Source organism: Paroedura picta, chromosome 6, assembly GCF_049243985.1.
Source record: "Paroedura picta isolate Pp20150507F chromosome 6, Ppicta_v3.0, whole genome shotgun sequence".
NCBI classification, from domain to species: domain Eukaryota; kingdom Metazoa; phylum Chordata; class Lepidosauria; order Squamata; family Gekkonidae; genus Paroedura; species Paroedura picta.
Window position 1 is genome coordinate 123,162,824 of NC_135374.1, and position 22,707 is coordinate 123,185,530.

Here is a 22,707-nt window from a genome sequence, read left to right on the forward strand (position 1 = left end):
GGGGGAGGGCGTGGCCTGCGGTGTGGGGGGAGGGCCCCGGGGCTGCCCCGCCCTCCCGCCCCCCGGTCCTTCCCGTCCGGTCGGTGCCTGCCCTGCTTGTGCCGTGCGCGGGCGCGTTTCCGGGGCGGCGTCTTGCTGCGCTGCGCTCCTGCCGGGGGGGCGATGCAGTGGCGGCTGGCGTGGCGGGGGGGCGTGGGCGGGGGGTCGGCGCCGGGGGGGCTGCGGCGGGTGCGGCTGCTGCTGGGCCAGGTGGCGGCGCGGGGGGCCGGCGCGGCGCCCGGGGGGGCAGGTAAGGTGGGGCGCGCAGAAGGGGGGCGGGAAGGGGCACCCGGGGGAGGGGAGGGAGGGGCGGGGGGCTCAGGGCTGGGTCGGGCACTGGGCGATGCCCCCCTGCGGCCAGCCCCGCCGCCTGCCCGAGCCCTGCCCTTCCGCCTCTCTGCTCTGCTCAGCTCTGCCCCCCTCGTCTTCCTGGATCCCGCGGGCTTTGCCCCCCTCTTGTCCCAAGGCCGCCTTCCCTGGGCACTGGCCTCTCCTGCCAGGAAGGGGGGAGCCGGGGCCTCCGAGAGCTCCCTGGGCCTCCTGGGCTGCCCCCCAGTCTTTCGGGCAGGCGGAATATCACCCCGCTGGACCCGACTTCCAGCCCCTGGACCGCCAGAAAGACCTCCCTGCAAGGCTCACCTCCCCTGCACAGACAGCCTGCTCTCCCTGGGCTTGTGGATATTTGGCATGCTGGGTTCTGGAGCTAGTGGGGACCTTAGGCCAGGGGTAGTCAACCTGTGGTCCTCCAGATGTTCATGGACTACAATTTCCATGAGCCCCTGCCAGCGATTGCTGGCAGGGGCTCATGGGAATTGTAGTCCAGGCATATCTGGACTACCCCTGCCTCAGGCCACTTCCTCTGGCAGAACCAGGTTGATCCAGAGATCTCCGCTGGATCGATTGGGTAGACAGCCCCCTGTGATCCGGGGACTTCTTCTCTATGAGCTCCGTAGGCAGCACCCCAGTTGGCCAAGGGTTCATGGGATCTAGCAGCGTGCTCTCTTTAAAGACTGGGCACAGACTTGCTGGATGGAAAACTCCCAAGCACGATGGCCGTGGTGTTTTAGTGACGGGCAATAGGCTTTGTGCCCTAACCTGAGCAGGGTCAGCTGCTTAGTATTTGGATGGGAGACCACTAGGGAAGTCCAGGGTGGCTACACAGGGGCAGGAGAGCACAGACCACCTCAGAGGGTCTCTTGCCTGGGAAACCCCACAAGGGGTGGCCATAAGTTGGCTGCAACTTGACAGCACTTTTCACCACCAATGGATTACGCATCGTTATTCAGTAAACGTCCCTCTGAATTCAGTGTGGCTCGTTCCCATAGTCCTGAGCCTAGCATTGTGCATGTGAAGTTTTTGCTTTATGGAGTTGGAACATTGCAAAGTATGTGGCGGTCAAAGACTGCAGTGGTTCTCAGGGATTTCCGTGGCCAGAGAGACTTTGACCAGGGACTGCTTGCCTCTTTTGTCACAAACATTTACTGTGACCTCGTGGCCTCTTAACACTGGTTCTAAAGTGGAAGATGGAGCTGTAGTTTATAGTTTGGAAGCCTGCCAAGGGGTGTTTGTGTGACCTGGTGGAGGTGCCACTGTGCATGCCCGCTTCCCCCCCCCCCCCCACTGAAACAGAGAGAGAGAGAGAGAGAGAGAGAGAGAGAGATTTCTTACAGAGCAGACCAAGTCTGTTCATAGATTCACGTGGGTAGCTGTGTTGGTCTGAAGCAGCACAACAAAACAAAATCAGAGTCCAGGGGCACCTTTAAGACCAACAAAGATTTATTCAAGGCGTGCTTGCACTCTTCCTCTGACTACCATCATGACAGTGGGAATATATAAGCAAAAATTAATCCTTTTAAATTGGTTAACTGTGTCACAGCATCCAAATACAGCCAAAGGATAATTCTACGCTAAAACAGCCAATCAGCCCCCTCAAATTCAGTAGTAGTTCACAAACACATAGGAGACATAAAACTCTATGTTAGTGGCTAATGGATAGTTTACTAATTTAACAGGATTAATTTTTGCTTATGTATTCCCACTGTCATGATGGTCAGTCTGAGGAAGGGTGCTTGCAGTCGAAAGCTCCCGCCCTGAATAAATCTTTGTTGGTCTTAAAGGTGCCCCTGCTGGACTCTGATTCTGTTTTGCAAGACTGTTCACATTAACTATGGGATTTTCTGCCATCAGATAAGATATAGTCTTATGGCCACTGAATGTAGGCAGCATATTCTAGCCCCTCCACACGACACCACCTGCACACAGAGTCTGGCCAGCAGCTGGCTCGCAATTTCCGCCATTTTAACCGGTGATGCCCTGAACCAACTGAGAAGGGTGGGCTATAAAGATAAAGTTGTTGTTGTTGTTATTATATAATATATATATATATATGCTGAAGATTTCAGAATGGTAGAAAAAATCATTCTTTTTCATCCTATACCTTCTGCCCATTGCATTTTTCAGTAAACTGATAAAGGGCCTGTTTTGTCCCAGGTTTGATCTTTATTTATTTATTTTTTAATTTTTGAATGTATATGCCACTCTTCTCCAAGGACTCAAGACAGTTTACAATATTTCAGTACAATAAAACAAGAGTTAAAGTAATTTAGACATTAAAATCAGATTTACATTAAAAACCAAAGGAAACTCATCTTTGTTGAAATCCCCAATTGCGGCCCATGTTGATAAAGCCCAACAGAAAAGAATGGGCTCCCTAAAATATAAAGACTTGCTGACTGTGAGGGGAAAATGAAACCCTCATGAGTCACTCAACAAGGAGGGGATAGATAGTCAGTAACCTTTGGGTTACAACGAGGTTTAAGGCGGAATTCCAAGAGCAGGTAGATACTGTTCCTGTTTTAACCGAGTTTGAAAATATTGTTTTTCATGCCAACCCTCATTTACAAGGGCAAATGTACAAGCTGTTGTTAAAATATGAAACTGATAAAGACAAGTCAAAAATTGGAAATGTCAGTTATTAAGGGAAGAAGATAGGTATGAGACGTTTTGCAGATAGAATCATAGAATCATAGAGTTGGAAGGGGCCATACAGGCCATCTAGTCCAACCCCCTGCTCAACGCAGGATCATCTCTACGCAGATGGTGTGTTACACCTGAACTAATTAGCAAAATGTCTAGAGAATGTGATAACAAATGTTGAGGATATAAGGACAAAGTCGGCTCCCTTTATCATATATGGTGGTCATATAAAATAATTACAAAGTTTTGGATAAAAATCATTATCTTAGAAACAATATTAACAAATATATTTCTCATGTTTCCTGATGATATGCTGTTAAGTGTAATGCCAGTCAATATTTCTTGAAAGGCTGAGGATGTTTTTTCTATGCAACTACAGCAGTATGAATAATCATAGCTAAGAACTGGAAATGGCAGAGCCTACCAGAAATAAACTAGGAAAACTCTCAAAAATGGCGAAGCTAACCAGTTTGGTCAATGGCAGACCAGAAGAAGAATTTAAAGACCTATGCCATTACTATACAGATTAGATACATAGATAGTTAACAAATGTATTAGCTGAATTAGGGCTAACCCTAATCCTATGGGAGGTTCAATATTTACGCATCTTATTTTCCTTTCTTTTTATTCAATGCTTTAAAACTAATACATGTTGGTATAAAAAAAGAGAGAACAGAATTCTGGACTTTCTGCTGTGGGGCTGGCTGGCCCTGTTGGCCAGAGCCAGTCAGGTGTGTCACTCCAGTATCTAGTGCAGGGGTAGTCAAACTGCGGCCCTCCAGATGTCCATGGACTACAATTCCCAGGAGCCCCCTGCCAGCGAATGCTGGCAGGGGCTCCTGGGAATTGTAGTCCATGGACATCTGGAGGACCGCAGTTTGACTACCCCTGCACTAGTGTCTGTGCAATCCCTTTTGGAGCTGTTAAATGAGTCTCATGTGGTTTTCTCTCAAAAGCCCCTTCTCCTTTTGGCAACCACATAAGCAGTTTTTATTTTGTCCTTTTTCTTAAATCTACTACTCTAGAATGGACTGCTCTGTGAAGCTCCTCAGGAAACCCCCCTTGTTTGTCTGCAGGGCTCACTCACATGTTTTATCATTCAAGCTTCAGTGAGATTAATAACCTGGCTGCAATTTTGCAGAAGTCGAATACATACATTTAGGCTTCACCGCTAAGCACATTTCCCTAGGGACATGGGTAGTCAAACTGCAGCCCTCCAGATGCCCATGGACTACAATTCCCATGAGACCCTGCCAGCATTCACTGGCAGGGGCTCTTGGGAATTGTAGTCCGTGGGCATCTGGAGAGCCACAGTTTGAGTACCCCTGTCCTAGGAAGTCAGGCCCACGGAACTCACTCGAATTACCATCTGAGTTTACGTGTTTAGGATTGCACTGCTAATGACCCCAGTCGTTGAGATTAATTATTATTAATTATTATTTATTAAATTTATATGACCGCCACTCTTGGAGAACTGGGTCGTGGCGTTTACAATATATTTCAAATATTTCAGTTACTCTGATGTATCAGATAATGCAAATCACAGCCGGAGTGGTGGGAGCCGAGTGCCGAAGGCTAATGGCGAATTTGAAATTGGATTTTCCTTTGTGGTAAAAATATAATAGGGGGGAAAGCTAATTCCTAAAAAGGGCAGTCCTTGGAAACAGTCCTGCTCTGATTGGTTCACTAGGGCATGCAGAATCAATTGACACATTCGGGGAAAGCTGCTGTAAAATGTATTTCCTAGCAAAGTCTCCCCTCTTATTGGCCTTTGGCGAAATGAAAGCTTTACTGGTTTGTGTGTGTATGGGGAATGGGTCATGATTTTGATGAATGAAATGTGTTTCAGGAAACGGTAGATAGAATTAGGCTGACTGAGACATCCGTCTCGTGTGTTTCATTTTCAGAAATAATAATGTCAATTTATTCTGCAAAGCAAACAAACCATGAACATTCTAGTTCATCCATCCGTTCTAAGATGTAGTGTCACAGCTCCGAAACAAAGATCAAGGGATATAAGGAAGTTATATGCTCAAACATTTTCTTGGATTATTTTTAAAAACAGGCAATAATAACTGAAAATTGTACATTTCAGGTGATAAAGTTACCATTGGAGATGTGTCATTCCAACTCAAAGCACCGAAGAATACAGAACTTGTCCCGAGAAACTACAGTAAGAAATAACATTTTTCTAAGTTGTGGCTTAAAAGAAGATTCCTGTTGAACCAATCAGTAAATGTCAGTGTCCTTCCTAGTGGAGAGAGGGTGGGATTGGACTGTCATTATATCTAACTAACCTTACTGGCTTGTTGTTGTGAGGATAAGATGTGGGGTGTGGGTGATGGGGGGAAAGGAGGAGGAGGAGGGGAGAGAGAGAGAGAGAGAGCCTGCTGGGTACTTGGCCCTGAATTCCTTAACAGCCAGATAAAAGTATAATAAACAGACCATGCTGACTGAGCTGTGTGAGAACATAGCTTCGCTCCTTTGGGGACATAAAGCTCTTGGACCTCATTTAGAGAGGTGTGTGGCCTGCTGCATGTCCTCCAGCAGGGCCTGTGGATGGCCTTCCATGGTCTGGACCTCCGTTTTCAGCAAAGCCTCAGATCTTCCTTATCTGATGGCAAATAGACACATGCAGATGGGGAGGGGGGGCATGTTCGCCAGCTCTATGAGATTTGGGGAATGGGAAGATTCTTGGTTCCAGGTAATTGTTAATCAGAATAAGCATCCTGCATGCACACCTGTTTGTAAGACAGGCCCAGTGTGTGTGTACTTTCTAAATAAAAAACTAAACGGGAACAAAAACCCACCCTGAGAAAACAAGTTAGAATCCTGAAGGCTGAGCAGCAAATAAAGTGCACATAAAGCAGATTAAAAACAACATTAAAATATATGAATCACAGTCTTTGCAGTAAGGCATGTACAGTCTCAGCGGTGGCTCATGGTAAGACCATAGACCAAATAGGTTCCCATCCAGAGGGTCTTCCTCAGTGGTCAAATAAACTATAAATAATACTGTCTAGTAAGAAGACCTGGTTGGTGGCATAAGAATTACATATAAAACACAGGAAACCTCATTGCAGCATTGTCTGCAAGGAAAACGTGCTGTCATTGTTAAGGGAGGCTCTTAATACTCTTGTATTTTTACACTCAGTTTTCTCCGGTGTTACTTTATGCCGTTGACATGGTACTAATTTCTATGTCCCGTATCATTCTGCTACGCTATCCTACGGGGCTTTCTTGACTATTGTAATAATAACTGTCTAGAAATTAATTCCAAGAAATCAAAAATAATGGTCTTTGCCAAAAGCCGTGTTGTGTATCCCTGGATTGTTGGTGGTAAATTTACTGAACAAGCAAATCAATTCAAATATCTTGGATTAAATCTTTATTATAACAACAAATGGGTTACTCATAGAAAGAAAATAATAAAATCCATCAAAGGGCCCCTGACTCTTCTGTCCAAGTTCTTCCACCAAAAAGGAAATAAAAATGTTCCAGCTGCCCTAAAACTATTTAGCCAGAAATTAATTTCTAAATTGCTTTATGGAGCCCCCGTCTGGATTGAGGCCTTTAATAACGAATTGGAGTCGGTGCATTCTTTCCTTTTAAGATCTCTACTGGAGGTTCGCAGAAGTGTCTCTAACGTCATCCCAATTGTTGAACTGGGTCAGCAGAAATTGGAGACTGAGGCTTGGTTGCAGTCCATTAAGTATTGGCTAAAAATCATTTTTTTAGCTTCTACAGGAAATTTACTGATACGCTCAGTGACTACAAGAAAGCTCTTGATAATGTGGATCAAAACAAATTGTGGGAAGGCCTGCAAAATTTGTAGGTGCCAGTGCATTTGGTCAAAACGATGCAGTCGATCTACACAAAACAAGAAGCTGTTGTATATACGCCATTTGGTGACACTGACTGGTTCAAAATAGAGAAAGGAGTGTGCCAAGGTCGTATTCTTTCCATCTTCCTGGTTAACTTGTATGATGGGATCATTACATGAGAGATTGAACTCAAAGGATCAGACACTTGAATTAAGATTGGAGGAAGGAATATAAATTATCTTCAGTAAGCTGTCGATGCTACCCTCCTGGGAGAAACTAAGGAAGGCCTAGAACAGTTGATCACAAAGGTCAATGAAGTAAGTAAGAAGTTTGGCCTTTTCTTAAATACTAAAAAGCCCCAAATAATGATCAGAGACGTCACAATAACTGTTGATGGTGAAGAGATTGAATGCGCTCAAGAATTCGTTCTTCTGGGATCACGAAGTGTTGTGAGTGCAATTGCAGTATGGAAATGAAATGTCAAATGGCTCTGGGTCACGCAGCAAGGAGGAGTGAACTGAACATGGAAAAGCAAGGGCTTAAGGCTGACTACCCAATGGAGGTCTGTCACAGCCAAGGGATGTATTATGGTGATGGGGCCAAGCAGGCTGCAAATGCAGGCTGGCCACAGACTTGTGGCAAGCAGACCAGAGATGCTAGCTGGGTGCTGGCAAGAACCCAAAAGCTGGGTTGTGTCCAGTGGCACCTTTTAAGCTTTATTCAAAATATATATGCTTTCACGTGCCCACACACTTCCTAAGACACAATGACTTGACAACTGTACCCACAAGTGAGGTCAGAACTGTACATTCAAAAATATTTGCCAAGTCATGTCTCTGCGTCCTTCCATGACCTCTTTGTTCCAAATCAAGACAATAGCAACGTGTTCTGCAAATTGAATTAAGCCTGAAAATCCCCAGAGCTAAAAATGCTGGGTGCTGCTAGAAGAGAAGTAGGAGGACTTCAGGGTAGTGGAGCGCACATGGATCCAGATGGGCAATATCCTCTCCCAAGGCTCTAGAGAATTCTTGTATGTTAGATAACATTTGTGATCTATTCTGCATGACAGATTGTTGTGCGTCCCTGAATTTTCTTTCTATTTTAGGCATCTCTAAAGCCTGACCCAGCTTCTTTTCTTCAAACCATAACTAAAAATAGAGTGGCAACTATTTATGTGAAATGTACCAGCAGTATTTAGTTATGTAATAAGACATCTTGCCTTGGGCTCCTAAGTCACAGCTTGCACCCTCCAATAAGGTCCGACGTTGCCTTGGGGCTTGAATCCGGCCAAGCTGGTCCATGCCATATGCTGGGGAAGCTGAAGGGACAAGACAAGGAGAGCAGCTACCACTGGATTGGGAGCCATTGCACCGCAGAGCCATTGGCCCTCCTCATTCTGATTCCGGGGTTCGAGACATTTCCCCATCATTCCCTTCTGTATGGTGTCCTTATCATTGAGTTCCAGAATTCTGGCAACAGAACCTGTGGCTTATGTTGGGATTCCATCTCAGCTGCACAGGGTCCAGGCTCTACTTGTCCATGTTGTGTTTCACAACAGCATTATAAGTTGACACAGCATCCAGTGGGGCCACGTGCAGCTGCCACCAGGTGGGTGGGTGAGTGGACTTGAGCGATTGGCATCTTTGGGAAAGGACCTGAGGGGGAAAGGTCACCGCTGTTTGAAATGCACGTTGTCATGGCTTTCAACTGTAAGCCACTGAGACACGAGGTAGAGATGTAATGCTTTTCTTTATTTCATGATCCAGTGACCCAGTGGTCTTGGACAGAACCACCAAACACTACCTTGTTTCCATCCTCAGATAGAAGACACTGCTGCCAAAAATATAGTCACAGCCAATGAAATACCAGGATCAGGGTCAGAGCAGGAAAGGCAGAGAAACACGGAAACCCTTGGAAACTACCCCCATCAGGATCCACGAATCTCTCGGAATGGCAATCCACACACAGTCACAGTAGAGACAGGATCGAGTTTCCATCGCCCCAGATGCATGTAGTCTATCCAAGTGCAGTGTCCCTTGGAAACTAGCTTCCACAACAGCAGTCGGGAAAGCATTTAGGGTGGCCAAAGAAGAGCCCCCTGTTACTTGGGGACAGTCAGTGGGTGCAGATGGGATGGAAGGAGGAGAGGGGCCGGAATACCAAAAATCAGCACAGACCATACTCTACAAGCCTTGCCGAGAGCCGACGGCCTCCTGCCTTCAGTGCTCTTATGTCAAGGCGGTCTAGCAGTCTGTGGAGGGATGAAGGAAACAGTCCTAAGGTAGTAATATATTCTGAAAAAACAGAAAGTGACATTAAGTTTTGGTTAAAGACTGTTAGTTTCTGATAAATGTTGAGAGGTGTCACTGAGAGCAGATGTCATTCCACGGTGGCGTTTGTTTGGTTCTTAGTGAGCTTTCTGTGATGTTGCTGGAAAGGTGCAGTAGCTGAAGCTCAGGCTCCAGCCATTGAGTGTAGGGCTCCCTGGCCCTCTGGCCCTCTCCTCCACCAGGCCTGCGGTCCCCACACTGCTCCCCCTCCCACTGCCTGTGGCTTCCCAGGGCCTATCTGGTCTCTACTATTGCTCCTTTCTGCATTGGCCATGGCCTGATGAGTTTGGGATGGGAGAGGTGATGGAATGCTCCCCTTTGGCTTGGAACGGGGCTGATCCGAGTCTGTGCTGAGTTTCTGCTTGCCTTGCAGAAGAGTTGGTTTGGCAGTTCTCCCCTTCCTCACCTGATAGTGCTTGCAGTACCTTTACTGTGTGAGCAGTGCGTTATCTTTATTTATTTAAGGTGTTTATTTACAGTCCATGTGCCTAGCTCAGACTCAAGGCAGATCACATGGTAAAGGTAAAGGTATCCCCTGTGCAAGCACCAAGTCATGTCTTGGGGTGATGCTCTCCAGCGTTTTCATGGCAGACTCAATACGGGGTGGTTTGCCAGGGCCTTCCCCAGTCATTACCGTTTACCCCCCTGCAAGCTGGGTACTCATTTTACCGACCTCAGAAGGAGGGAAGGCTGAGTCAACCTTGAGCTGGCTGCTGGGATTGAACTCCCAGCTTCATGGGCAGACAGCTTCAGACAGCATGTCTGCTGCCTTACCACTCTGCGCCACAAGAGGCTCTTGATCACATGGTAAAGCAGTGCAATTGGATGACGTAAAAAGAACAATTGTGAGAGGGTTTTGAGGGCAGAATGTTTGGAGTCACATATCTTTGGGCTATGCGCTTCTGTTCCTGTGGGCTATTTTGAGAGGCCCAGCGGCTTCTTGAACACACATGAAATTGCCTTGTACTGAGTCAGCCCATGCAATGTAAAGTAGGTTTTAAATTTTATTTATATTCTATGGAATTTTAAATACGTTATCACCCACTCTGAGTCACATCAGACAGGGCAGGATAAAAATGTAATAAGTGAACAAATTGTTGTTGTTGTTGTTGTTGTTATAGATTTATTTCCCACCACTCCTGAGCTGGCTCATGGCGGGTTACAAGTCATAAAAACCCAGTTAAAAAACCCCAATTAAAACATAATCCCCAACATGGGGCAAACCCCTCCCCACCCCCCACTATTACAGGGGAGGAATGAATGAATGAATGAATGAATAAATGAATGACAGTATGGGCTACTCATCCTGGCAGATGCTCTGCAGGGTCCCAAGGAATGGGCTTTCACATCACCTGCAACACAAGCCTTTAACTGGAGTCTGCTGCATGCCAAGCAGGGGCTCTGCCATCAAGACCAGGATGGTGGTGGTGCTGGTGGTGGTCTTCTTCATCATCATCATCATCATCATCATTAATTGCATTTAAAGTGCCCAAAGAACTCCCTGGAGAGCTTGTGGAACGTTTGTTCATCATCTTCAGGACCTCTTGGAGGACTGGAAAGATTCCAGAAGGCTGGAGGAGAGCAAATGTTATCCCAATCTTCAAAAAAGGGAGGAGAGATGACCTGGGAAACTACAGACCAGTTACTCTGGCCTCAATTGCAGGGAAGATAATGGAGCAGATTTTAAAGGGGGCAATCTATAATAATCTGGAGAACAATTTGGTGATCCAGGGAAGTCAGCACGGAATTGACTCCAGCTGGTCCTGCCAGACCAACCAGGTTTCCTTCTTTGACCGAGTGGGGAACTATAATGACCAGGCCTCGCCAGCTCCAGCAGGGCTAGCAGGGTATCTGGTGGTGTGTTGGGCATGAAGTATGCCACCCAGATGGCCAAGCTCTCAGTTGTGCTCCACCTGAGGCCAAGACATTCAATTCCTGGTATTGATGGCACAGGGAGTGCTTTTCTTTATTTTGTGATTCAGCGACCCAGTGATCTTGGACAGAAAGTCTTCCAAACACCACCTTCTGTTTCCATCCTCATCCTCCATCCTCAGATAGAAGACGCTGCTACCAAAAATTTAATCAAAGCCAATGTAATACCAGGATTACCACTCGGATAAGAATTGCCACCCCTTGTCCCTGTCCGTGACTGATGGAGGACGGAGAACCTGGCAGGGGCTAGTTCTGTAAAGGCAACTATTTTGCTTTCCCTGACCCAGGTTTTAGCTCCCATAACTCTGCAGTAATTCTAAGAGTGCAGCTCTCTGGGTCCTAATGGGAGTGCTGCCTTGTTGTCTTGATCCACGGGGGGGGGGGGGGGTGCCACTTGACATTGTTGTACTCTGTCTGGCACATGCAGCCCTGCCCGTCGGGTCTCATGCCTGCTTGTCCGTAGGCAGTGACTTAATTTTATCAAAAGGGTTTCAAACCACAAAAGGTGTAAAAATGCCTATATGGGGAGGGGCAGTATTGTAGGAAAGAATACCGCTGACACAATTTTGCAATAGCTTGCCTGTCGCATTTTGAACTAAATGTACTGTTCTGCATGGGGGGGAGGGGGATGTCCCAGTTCTTTCCAAGAAACATGCTCTTCCAAAGTCATAAAATGTGTTTGAGTGTTTTTTTTTTCTTATGCAAAATTAATCTTTCAGGTCTTGAATTATATTTGAGTTTAAAAGCAATTTTTGTGTTGTTGAAAAATGTTCCAGTATTACTATTTCTTTGCTCATCTAACAAGTGTGAGATACGGGAAAGTGTGAGCAGTTATTTTTGGATAGTTGCTAAGGGAAGAACAGGGTGGGGGAGTCCCCTGCTTCCACCAGCCAGAGGTACGGGTGGGTTATGCTGACTGGGATAGCCGTCTTTGCTTCAAGATGCCTTTTCCATTTAGTTTCAGATACTCCGGCTCAGTCTGTCACTCAGCACCTGCGATGGATTATGCAGAAGGACCTTTTGGGCCAAGATGTCTTCCTTATAGGACCCCCCGGGCCCCTGCGGCGGTCTGTAGCTATGCAATACCTGGTAAGGTTTTTGAAGAGATTGTGGGTTTCATGGGGCAATTCAAGGCAGTACTAACCATGTATGTGCTCAGCACAGCCAGCCCATGTCCTAAGGGAAAGTCTGTCTTGTGGGCAGAGTGCGTCTGGGGAACAAGCTCCGTTGGAGTCTAGGAACACTTGAGAGACCAACCAGATGTGGGGAGTACAAGGTTCCAGGAGCCAATAGATTTTTTAGAAGTTCTAGAGATTTTACAAATATTAGATGATCCACCAACTAAAAGGGCCTACCTTAGGGCAAGATTTAACATTTTTCTCTTGAATGTCATGAAAGGTCGATTTTTACAAAGATGGTGCTTTCGTGGAAGTAGAGTACCAGATACTCTGGCCCACATTCTATTTAACTGTGTAAAATTCTCAAAATATTGCCAGCCCCTCTCAGACTGTTTCAAGAAATGTAAATTGGGTGTAAATGAGAAACTTGCTGTAAGTGAGGTGTTGAATGAGGAGCTTCTCTTAGAAGTTTCTTGAGGAAGTTTTTTGTATATGAACCAAGTAGTGACCAAATAATTTAGAGATATAGTTGATGTAAAAGCTAGTACTCTGCATATTGTTATCTCTGTATGCACATTCCACTGTTTTACTATTGAATCTAGTAATTATGCCATTAAAGGTATTCTGAAGTGATCTGGCCTGATGGTCTTGGGCTAGTCACAGTTCTCTCAGAGCTCTCTCAGCCTCACCTACCTCACAGGGTGCCTGTGTGGGGAGAGCAAGGGAAGATGGAATCACAGAATCATAGAGTTGGAAGGGGCCATACAAGCCATCTAGTCCCATCCCCTGCTCAATGCAGGATCAGCCCTAACCATCCTAAAGCAGATGATTGTATGCCGCTTTGAGACTCCATCAGGTAGTGAAAAGCGGGGTACAAACCCCCCGCTCAAGCTGTGTTGTGAACTCCTTCAAGCAATGTTGGTTCTTGGGTGGGATTTCCTTCAGCCGTCTTGTGCTGCGTCCTGCAGGAGCTGACCAAGCGAGAGGTGGAGTACCTGGCCCTCTCCAGGGACACGACAGAAACTGACCTCAAGCAACGGAGAGAGATCCGAGCCGGCACGGCCTACTACGTGGACCAGGTGAGTCGCTGCAGGAGCACGTGCCTTCCTCGCCTGCCTTGATGGCAGCTGGATACTGAAGGATCTCAGGGAGTTCCTGTTCTCTGTCAGCATCGCAAGTCACAAGTATTTTGGGCTCTCTACAGATAACGTTGGTGTGCTTGCTGTGGCCGAGGGGGAGGGGCTTTTATAGTTGTGTTTCGTTCTTCTCCTTGTCAAAGTTTAGGTCTCTCATCGCCTTTCCTCATCTCTCCCCGTTGACTTTTCAGCTCCTTCTAGAGCTTCCCCTCTTGTTCCTCTCATGCTTCACTCACGGTTTACTGCACGTTAAATGGCCCCGGATGCACGTTACGACTGGGGCTGCCTTGATTCGATCCCGGATTCGCTTATCCTTCCCTCCTCTCTTCCTTGGCGGAGCTGGAAGATGTTGAGAGGCCTGTACATTTGGGTGCAGTGGGGATTTGGTGCAGGGGGGGGGGCATTTTTCTTGGACTTTGGGTGTTGGTTCTTTATTGCCTTTAGATAGGAATGTATGCATTTTTCTATGTTTGTTAACATTTTAAATAAATGATGATGATGATGATGATGATGATGAGAAGCTATGTGGACACGTTGGGACTAGACTTAGCACTTCACTTTGTAGTTGGCACAGATGTTGCCACAACTAATTCTGAGTTCTGGTTCGCAGTGCGCGGTCCGTGCAGCTACAGAAGGCAGAATCCTGGTTCTGGAAGGACTGGAGAAAGCGGAGCGGAATGTCCTGCCGGTGCTGAACAATTTGCTGGAGAACAGGGAAATGCAGCTCGAAGACGGCCGTTTCCTCGTGTCAGCAGAACGTTACGACAAACTGCTGAAGGTATTAGGGAAAAACTGATGTTCACGATTGTCTCACTCATGCCTCTCCTGCACTGGGCTGCCGCTGGGGGGGGGGGCGAAGGGACAGTTTGCTCCGCCTCTTCCCACGCCCTGGCGGAGGAGCAATTTCTCCATCGGACCTGGTCCGCTCCGGTTTAGTGTCTGGGGCGGAGAGGCTCTGCCATACTTTGCAGCTGCGTGGGGCATTTAAAATTTTTCAAGAAGGTGAGATGGTGTCACAACGCATTCCCACCTTCTTGAAAACGGACAGAATTCCCCAGTTGGCTTCATGGTTCTGTGCAACACCATGGAGCCAGTTGGGGCAGTTTGTGTCCTTTCCAGGATATCATAGTCAGAGGAGGAGCTCAGCCTGGATGGCCCAACTCTTTCCTGCCAGATGGGCCTGGCCCAATGCCTGCGGCAAGGAACGGATCGTGTTAGGATCTGGCCATCATCTGGAAGTGGGGATTAGCCCGGCAACCAGAGGAAGCGCTGGCCCAGGCCTTAGTCGTCGTGCAGAAAAGGTCTGACAGATAATTTGCTACTGGCACGATTGGAAACAAGATGCCAAAGCAGCCTTTGGTCTGCTCAAGGCTATGGTTCTTTTGTACAGCCCTTATTCTTCACAGTTTGATTACTACTTCGGTTCAGAGCAGTCCCCCTCCCCAATTTTGTCTCTCTCCAATTGCTAAGTACATTTGCCCAAATGCATATCCATCCATCATATCCATCCATCCATACAACATACATGACATTCTATGTTTATGTATGATGATAGGCTTCAGCAGAAGGTCTGTGATGCCCTTTCCAAAGCAGATAATGGCTTCGGGTCTGTCACAGTCAGCTGTGACTTCCTCCTCATAACTCTAAATCAAGAGTCCCCAATAGGGTTGTGCGCTTCATCACAATTCAGCCACTTTGGTGATCACTGGAGATAGAGGCAGCCAGCAGTGAGGGGAGGAGGGGCGGTGCTGGCACCAGCGCCTGTGTGCAGGCACCAGCTAGCACTCCAGCACCACCCCTCCTCTCCGTACCACAGCGCTGGCCGTGTCCGGCTGCAGGGATCATCGAAGTGGCCAAACCACGTCAGAGCACGCAACCCTAGTCCCCAACGTGGTGCCTGTGGACGCCAATTGTTTGGCGTCCCAGGTTTTCTGCCATGATTTTATTCTGTTTCATTTATTTGATTCTGTTGCCGGCTAAGGTGTTGCTTGGACCTGTCTTGCCCAGATGTAACACAGATGCTTTGGTTGACACCCCAAGGTTGTTTCCTGCTGCTATGTTTTGACTCCCTATCCTCCCTCCACATTTCTCCCACTCCCTTTTGTTAGTACCCCATAGTTCCCAAACCTGTTGTCCAGATGGCCAAATGGTTATCTATCTGTTTTGACTCCTTTGAACTGTGCCTGGCTCAGATTCCCAGGGGAGGGGGAGCGAACCCCTATATTGCTCCCTCTATGCTTTGTATCTCAGTCCTGACTGTGCCTTCTTTGTAGATGCTTTCATTTTCTTAAGTAAACTTTCATTTCTAAAAGGTATCTCCTGTGCAAGCACCGAGTCATGTCTGACCCTTGGGGTCAGACCCTCCATGTCTGACCCTCCAGCGTTTTCATGGCAGACTCAATACGGGGTGGTTTGCCAGTGCCTTCCCCAGTCATTACCGTTTACCCCCCAGCAAGCTGGGCAATCATTTTACCGACGTGGGAAAGATGGAAGGCTGAGTCAACCTTGAGCCGGCTGCTGGGATCGAATCATAGAATCATAGAATCATAGAATCATAGAGTTGGAAGGGGCCATACAGGCCATCTAGTCCAACCCCCTGCTCAACGCAGGATTAGCCCTAAGCATCCTAAAGCATCCAAGAAAAGTGTGTATCCAACCTTTGCTTGAAGACTTCCAGTGAAGAGGCGCTCACCACCTCCTTAGGCAGCCTAATCCACTGCTGAACTACTCTGACTGTGAAAAACTTTTTCCTAATATCTAGCCTATATCGTTGTACTTGAAGTTTAAACCCATTACTGCGTGTCCTCTCCTCTGCAGCCAGCTGAAACAGCATCCTGCCCTCCTCCAAGTGACAACCTTTCAAATACTTAAAGAGGGCTATCATGTCCCCTCTCAACCTCCTGTTCTCCAGGCTGAACATTCCCAAGTCCCTCAACCTATCTTCATAGGGCTTGGTCCCTTGGCCCCAGATCATCTTCGTCGCTCTCCTCTGTACCCTTTCAATTTTATCGACGTCCTTCTTGAAGTGAGGCCTCCAGAACTGCACACAGTACTCCAGGTGTGGTCTGACCAGTGCCGTATACAATGGGACTATGACATCTTGTGATTTTGATGTGATGCCTCTGTTGATACAGCCCAAAATGGCATTTGCCTTTTTTACCGCTGCATCACACTGCCTGCTCATGTTTAGTTTACAATCCACAAGTACCCCAAGGTCTCGTTCACACACAGTGCTACCTAGAAGCGTATCCCCCATCCAGTAGGCATGCTTTTCATTTTTCTGACCCAGATGCATAACTTTACACTTATCTTTATTAAATTGCATCTTGTTCTCATTTGCCCATTTTTCCATTATGTTCAGATCTCGTTGAACTCTGTCTCTATCTTCCGGAGTATTTGCCAGTCCTCCCAATTTGGTGTCATCTGCAAACTTGATGAGTAGTCCCTCCACCCCCTCATCTAGATCATTAATAAATATGTTAAAAAGTACCGGCCCGAGCACCGAACCCTGAGGTACCCCGCTACTCACCTCTCTCCAGTCTGATGAAACACCATTGACAACAACTCTTTGAGTGCGGTTCTCTAACCAATTCCCTATTCACCTAACGATCTGAAAATCCAGATTGCAGTCCTTCAACTTATCCATCAGAACATCATGGGGAACCTTGTCAAAAGCTTTACTAAAATCCAAGTAAATGACATCAACCAAATTTCCCCGATCCAGCAAACCTGTTACTTGGTCAAAAAAGGAAACTAGGTTGGTCTGGCAGGACCTGTTGGAGACAAATCCATGCTGACTTCCTTGGATCACCAAATTGTCCTCCAGATGTTTGCAGATCGCTCCCTTTAATATCTGCTCCATTATCTTCCCCACAACAGAGGTCAGACTCACTGGTCTGTAGTTTCCCGGGTCATCCTTCCTCCCTTTTTTGAAGATCGGAATAACGTTTGCTCTCTTCCAGTCCTCCGGGACATCTCCAGTCCTTAAAGAGGTTCCGAAGATGATGGACAAGGGCTGTGCAAGTTCTCTGGAAAGTTCTTTGAGTACTCTCGGGTGCATTTCATCCGGACCAGGGGATTTGAACTCATCCAGTGCAGCTAAATGCCTCTCGACAACCTCTCTATCCATGTTAACCTGCCACCCAGACACTATCCTTTGGCTACAGCCATCTCTAGATGTGCCTAAACACTTTGACCTGTGGGAAAAAACTGATGTAAAATAGGCACTAAGCCTTTCTGCTTTCTCTGCATCTTTCGTTAGAGTTTGTCCATCCGCACCCAACAGTGGGCCTATTGCCTCCTTTACTTTACGTTTGCTCCTCACATAACTGAAAAATATTTTCTTGTTACAATGGGCTTCCCTGGCCAATCTTAGCTCAGTCTCAGCTTTGGCCTTTCTGATGATTGATCTACAGTGCCTAGTAACCTGTAGGTACTCTTCTTTAGAGCTCTGTCCTTCCCTCCATTTCCTGAACATTTTCCTTTTCTTTCTTAGTTCCTCTTGAAGTTCTCTGTTCATCCAAATAGGCTTCTTAGAGCTCCTGCAGTGTTTTCGTATTTCTGGAATAGTCATTGATTGAGCATGCAATAGCTCTTGTTTGAGTAGCGCCCACCCTTCACATGCTCCCTTCCCTTCCAGCATTCTCGTCCATGGTATGACACTCATCATGTCTCTGAGTTTATTAAAGTTTGCCCTACGAAAATCCAACATCCACGTCTGGCTACAAGCTTCCTTGGCTCCCCATCTCAAAAGGAATTCTATGAGGACATGGTCACTTCCCCCTAGGGTCCCCACCTCCTTCACCTCATCCACCAACTCTTGCCTGTTGGTCAGTATTAAGTCCAGTATGGCTGAACCTCTTGTGGGTTCATCTACCATTTGATAAATGAAATTGTCAGCCAGGCAGGTCAGAAACTTGCATGACTGAGGACGCTTCGCAGAGTTAGTTTCCCAGCACACATCTGGGAAATTGAAGTCACCCATGATGACAAGGTCCTGCCGTTTGGATATTTTCTCAAGCTGCTCACAAAGTGCAGCATCCACATCCTCTCGGTGGTCAGGCGGTCGGTAGCAGACACCAACCACCACACTGTTTGTTTTCCCCTCGCTTATTTTCACCCAGATGCTTTCCACTGTAGATATGCTCTCCTTCACTAGCATTTCCTGACAGGTAAGCCCTTTCCTCACATACAGTGCCACTCCTCCACCTCTTCGATCTATTCTGTTTTTTCTGAACAGTTCATATCCATCCACCATTACATTCCAGTCATGAGAATCATTCCACCAAGTTTCTGTGATGCCTACTAGATCATACCTTTAGATCATACCATATCAGCATGAGAAGTTCCAGCTCTTCCTTTTTATTGCCCATGCTTCGGGCGTTAGTATAAAGACATCTGAATCCTTTTTCTTTTGGTTCCCTATGAGCTGGCCTTGCCGGTTGGGCTGCCTCCTATAGTTTTCCTTCCATACACTCCCTATGTTGATCGTCTCCTTCCCCTAGTGGCTTTAGTTTAAAGCTCTCCTGATGAATCTCCCCAGGTTCCTGCCAAACACATTCTTCCCCAGTTTCGATAAGTGCAGTCCATCAGGTGCTAGTAGGCCTTCCTCAAGAAAGCCTATCCCATGGTCCCAGAAACCAAATCTCTCCTACCGGCACCAACTACGCAACCAGTGATTCACCTCCATTATCTTCCTCTCCCGACGCATTCCTCTTCCCTTGACAGGCAAGATTGAAGAGAATACCACTTGTGCCCCCATTTGCTTGAGCTTCCTCCCCAGATCTTGATAGTCTTTTTTAATAGGAGCGATGGTATTCAGGGACATGTCATTCGTTCCCACATGGACCATCACAAATGGGTAGCGATCCGTAGATTTGAGGAGTTTGGGCAGCCTTTCTGAAACATCTTTAATTTTCGCCCCTGGCAAGCAACACACCTCTCGGGTTAGGGGGTCGGGCCCAGCCACCTGGCGATCCATTCCTCTTAGCAGGGAGTCTCCAATTACCAGTACTCTCCTCTTTTTTTTCTTCTCAACTCCATTTCCTTCTGTCCCCGTGGCCTCTTCACTTTGTCTTAGAGTTTGTTTTGGGACCTCTTCCCTTGTTGACCCTTGCACCTCCTCTGCAAGGGCCTGAAATCTATTCTGGAGCTCCAAAGGCCCCGAGAACTGTCTCGCCCTTCGCCGTTCAGTCTTTTTCCGAACTGCCTGCAGAGGCTCCCTATTGTGGTCAATCTCCTTGTCCTCTTCAGGACTGGGTGTATTCTCTTTATTCCATAAAGAGAACTCTCAGCCTCATGGGCAGAGCTTTCAGACAGCATTTCTGCCGCTTACCACTCTGTGCCACAAGAGGCTCTTCATTTCTATGAGGTTACTTATTTAGAAATCAAAGTTTCTCACAGTAGGTGGGGCCAGATAGGGCTTTTGTTCAGCAAGGTTTCTGAGTGGCCGTTGGAGATCGTATTGGCTTTGCAGATTCCTTCAGGTGTTGCATTGAAAGCAGCTGTCCCCATGGCACAAGGCTCTTCCCTGTGTGATTAAAGGCAAGCTACAGCATCTGTTTTGCACCTGGCTTTGCCTCCTGTGGCAGCCATTTTGTGTCAGACTTGAAAATGTCCCTGCAGGTCCAAAATGCTTGGGGGGAGGGGAGTGCTCAGAAAAGTCTGTGGGCTTGAATTGTCAGCCAGCTCACCTGCTTTCCAGCCAGAAGGCAGCCTGTGGGGCAGAAGTGGGGCTGGAGGTTCCTGGAGTGGACCTTCTTGTTGCCTCCGGAGAAACGCTTCTGTATGGCTAGCCCTGAGGCAGCACGATTTAAAACAACACATTTGTAACGATGCTCTTTTTTCATCTCTTACGTGTAATTGCAGTTTAAGCTCATCATCAGTCCTGTGGGATCTTGCACCAGCAAACTGTACATCAAAACAGTGAATTTAAAAGATATATATAATAGAGCATATCCAGAACCCATTCAGGGTGTGCAAATTAGAATGGCTTCTGATTGTTGACTTGTCCACACTTTTAACAGCATTTTCATTGTGGATCTTATAAAAATGCAATATAAAAAGAAGAAGAAATTCTTTCATCTGACGGCACCTGCAGGAAGGGTGACGAGGACTCTGTGTGGGGGAGACACGGGCTTGGTTAATGGGGGTGGGGCTGAAGGTTCCTCTCGTGTTCCTGGGTTTCACACTGAGAAAACACGGCAAACAAGAACTGACTACTCATCAAGTTTGCAGATGACACCAAATTGGGAGGACTGGCAAATACTCCAGAAGATAGAGACAGAGTTCAACGAGATCTGAACACAATGGAAAAATGGGCAAATGAGAACAAGATGCAATTTAATAAAGATAAGTGTAAAGTTCTGCATCTGGGTCAGAAAAATGAAAAGCATGCCTACTGGATGGGGCATACGCTTCTAGGTAACACTGTGTGTGAACGAGACCTTGGGGTACTTGTGGATTGTAAACTAAACATGAGCAGGCAGTGTGATGCAGCGGTAAAAAAGGCAAATGCCCTTTTGGGCTGTATCAACAGGGGCATCACATCAAAATCACAAGATGTCATAGTCCCATTGTATACAGCACTGGTCAGACCACAGCTGGAGTACTGTGTGCAGTTCTGGAGGCCTCACTTCAAGAAGGACATAGATAAAATTGAAAGGGTACAGAGGAGAGCGACAAAGATGATCTGGGGACAAGGGACCAAGCCCTATGAAGATAGGTTGAGGGACTTGGGAATGTTCAGCCTGGAGAAAAGGAGGTTGAGAGGGGACATGATGGCCCTCTTTAAGTATTTGAAAGGTTGTCACTTGGAGGAGGGCAGGATGCTGTTTCTGTTGGCTGCAGAGGAGAGGACACGCAGTAATGGGTTTAAACTTCAAGTAGATATCAGGAAAATAATTTTCACAATCAGAGTAGTTCAGCAGTGGAATAGGCTGCCTAAGGAGGTGGTGAGCTCCCCCTCACTGGCAGTCTTCAAGCAAAGGTTGGATACACACTTTTCTTGGATGCTTTAGGATGGTTAAGTCTGATCCTGCGTTGAACAGGGGGTTGGACTAGATGGCCTGTATGGCCCCTTCTAACTCTATGATTCTAGGATTCTATGATTCCATGTTTACCACTTCAAAAGTTGTGGTTTTTTTGTCCAGTCGAGGAACCTGATGTTTTTTTCCTGAAGATGCTGCTGGATTCTCCTTTTATTTAGGAACATAAAAAAGAAGAGCTGGACGCATGGAAACTTGTCAGAGTGAGTGAAGACTTCAGAGTGATCGCCCTGGGCCTTCCTGTACCCCGATATTTGGGTAACCCATTAGACCCACCTCTTCGGTCTCGATTTCAAGCTAGAGATATTTACTGCCTTCCCTTTAAGGTAAGTCATGTCACAAACCTTTTACATTTACATGTTATGTTTATACTTAATGTATTGGCTCAGGATTGGTTTCCACGTTGGACTTCTAAGGTGGTGGGCATTGCCACTAAATGGCTGTATCCCACCCACACCCAATCTCACAACAGGTGGGGAGTGTGGCCAATCACAGTGTGGCTTACAATGAGAGTTAAACCCAGATTCAGATTTATCAATTTACAGCTCCAAGCCAGCTACAAAACTCACACAACTTACAAAACCATAATCCAGCAAATCATGGCAGTGTACAAATGTCCAACAATAAAAATCAACATAAATCAAACGTTTAAGACATAAAACTATAAAAATAAGTTAAGATTACCTAAAGCAAATTTCCAATAGCACAGTGTTGTCATACTTTGCATCTTATGGCACAGTATTTGGCTATTTGTTCGGTGACCTCAGTATTTCCCCCGGAGAGGAAGCTCCTAATTTTTCCCTTCCTCAAAGTCACTGGGAATCGGATTTTATTTCTAATTCCCACATAAAGTGAGCATCTGCAGAGGACGTGCCCCATGGTCTCCGATTCCCCTCCGCCACACGGACAGATTTGCTCTGCGTTAGGAGTCTTTTATAGTAGTTAAAACCCAGAATAAAATAACTCTCCTCCTCTTCCCTGTTCAACTCCCCTATGTAGCCCTGGCCAACAGGCAGACCCTGTAGGCTCTCCTGAGGACCCCCCTTTGCTGCTTCAGGGAGCCCCATCCACAGAGTTGGAGCCATGATGGAAAGGCTGTGGTCTCTAACTGACACCAAAGAGCCCACCCGGAGCGATGGTGGGGTGGCCAACACATGGCTGCCTGATAACCGCAGTTGGTGCACAGGGACATGTGAAGGGAGACCGTCCTTCAGTGGGTGGCTTCCAGGTCATGAAGGGCTTTAAGGATCATAACCCGCGCCTTGAATTACATTTGGGAGAAGACTGGCAGCCAGTGTGGCATTTTC

General features: G+C 46.9%; 1 protein-coding gene across 1 annotated transcript in view; it reads left to right on the forward strand.

The window, feature by feature from the left end:
• Positions 1 to 209: 209 nt before the first annotated feature.
• VWA8 (von Willebrand factor A domain containing 8) overlaps positions 210 to 22,707 on the forward strand; it is a 108,539-nt gene continuing 86,041 nt past the window's right edge. Inside the window, exons 1-6 of the mRNA XM_077344080.1 lie at positions 210 to 289; positions 5,111 to 5,188; positions 12,060 to 12,190; positions 13,188 to 13,298; positions 13,966 to 14,133; positions 21,562 to 21,726. Of these exons, the coding sequence (XP_077200195.1) occupies positions 12,107 to 12,190; positions 13,188 to 13,298; positions 13,966 to 14,133; positions 21,562 to 21,726 (528 nt within the window). The 5' untranslated portion in view covers positions 210 to 289; positions 5,111 to 5,188; positions 12,060 to 12,106. The remainder of the gene's footprint in view (positions 290 to 5,110; positions 5,189 to 12,059; positions 12,191 to 13,187; positions 13,299 to 13,965; positions 14,134 to 21,561; positions 21,727 to 22,707) is intronic.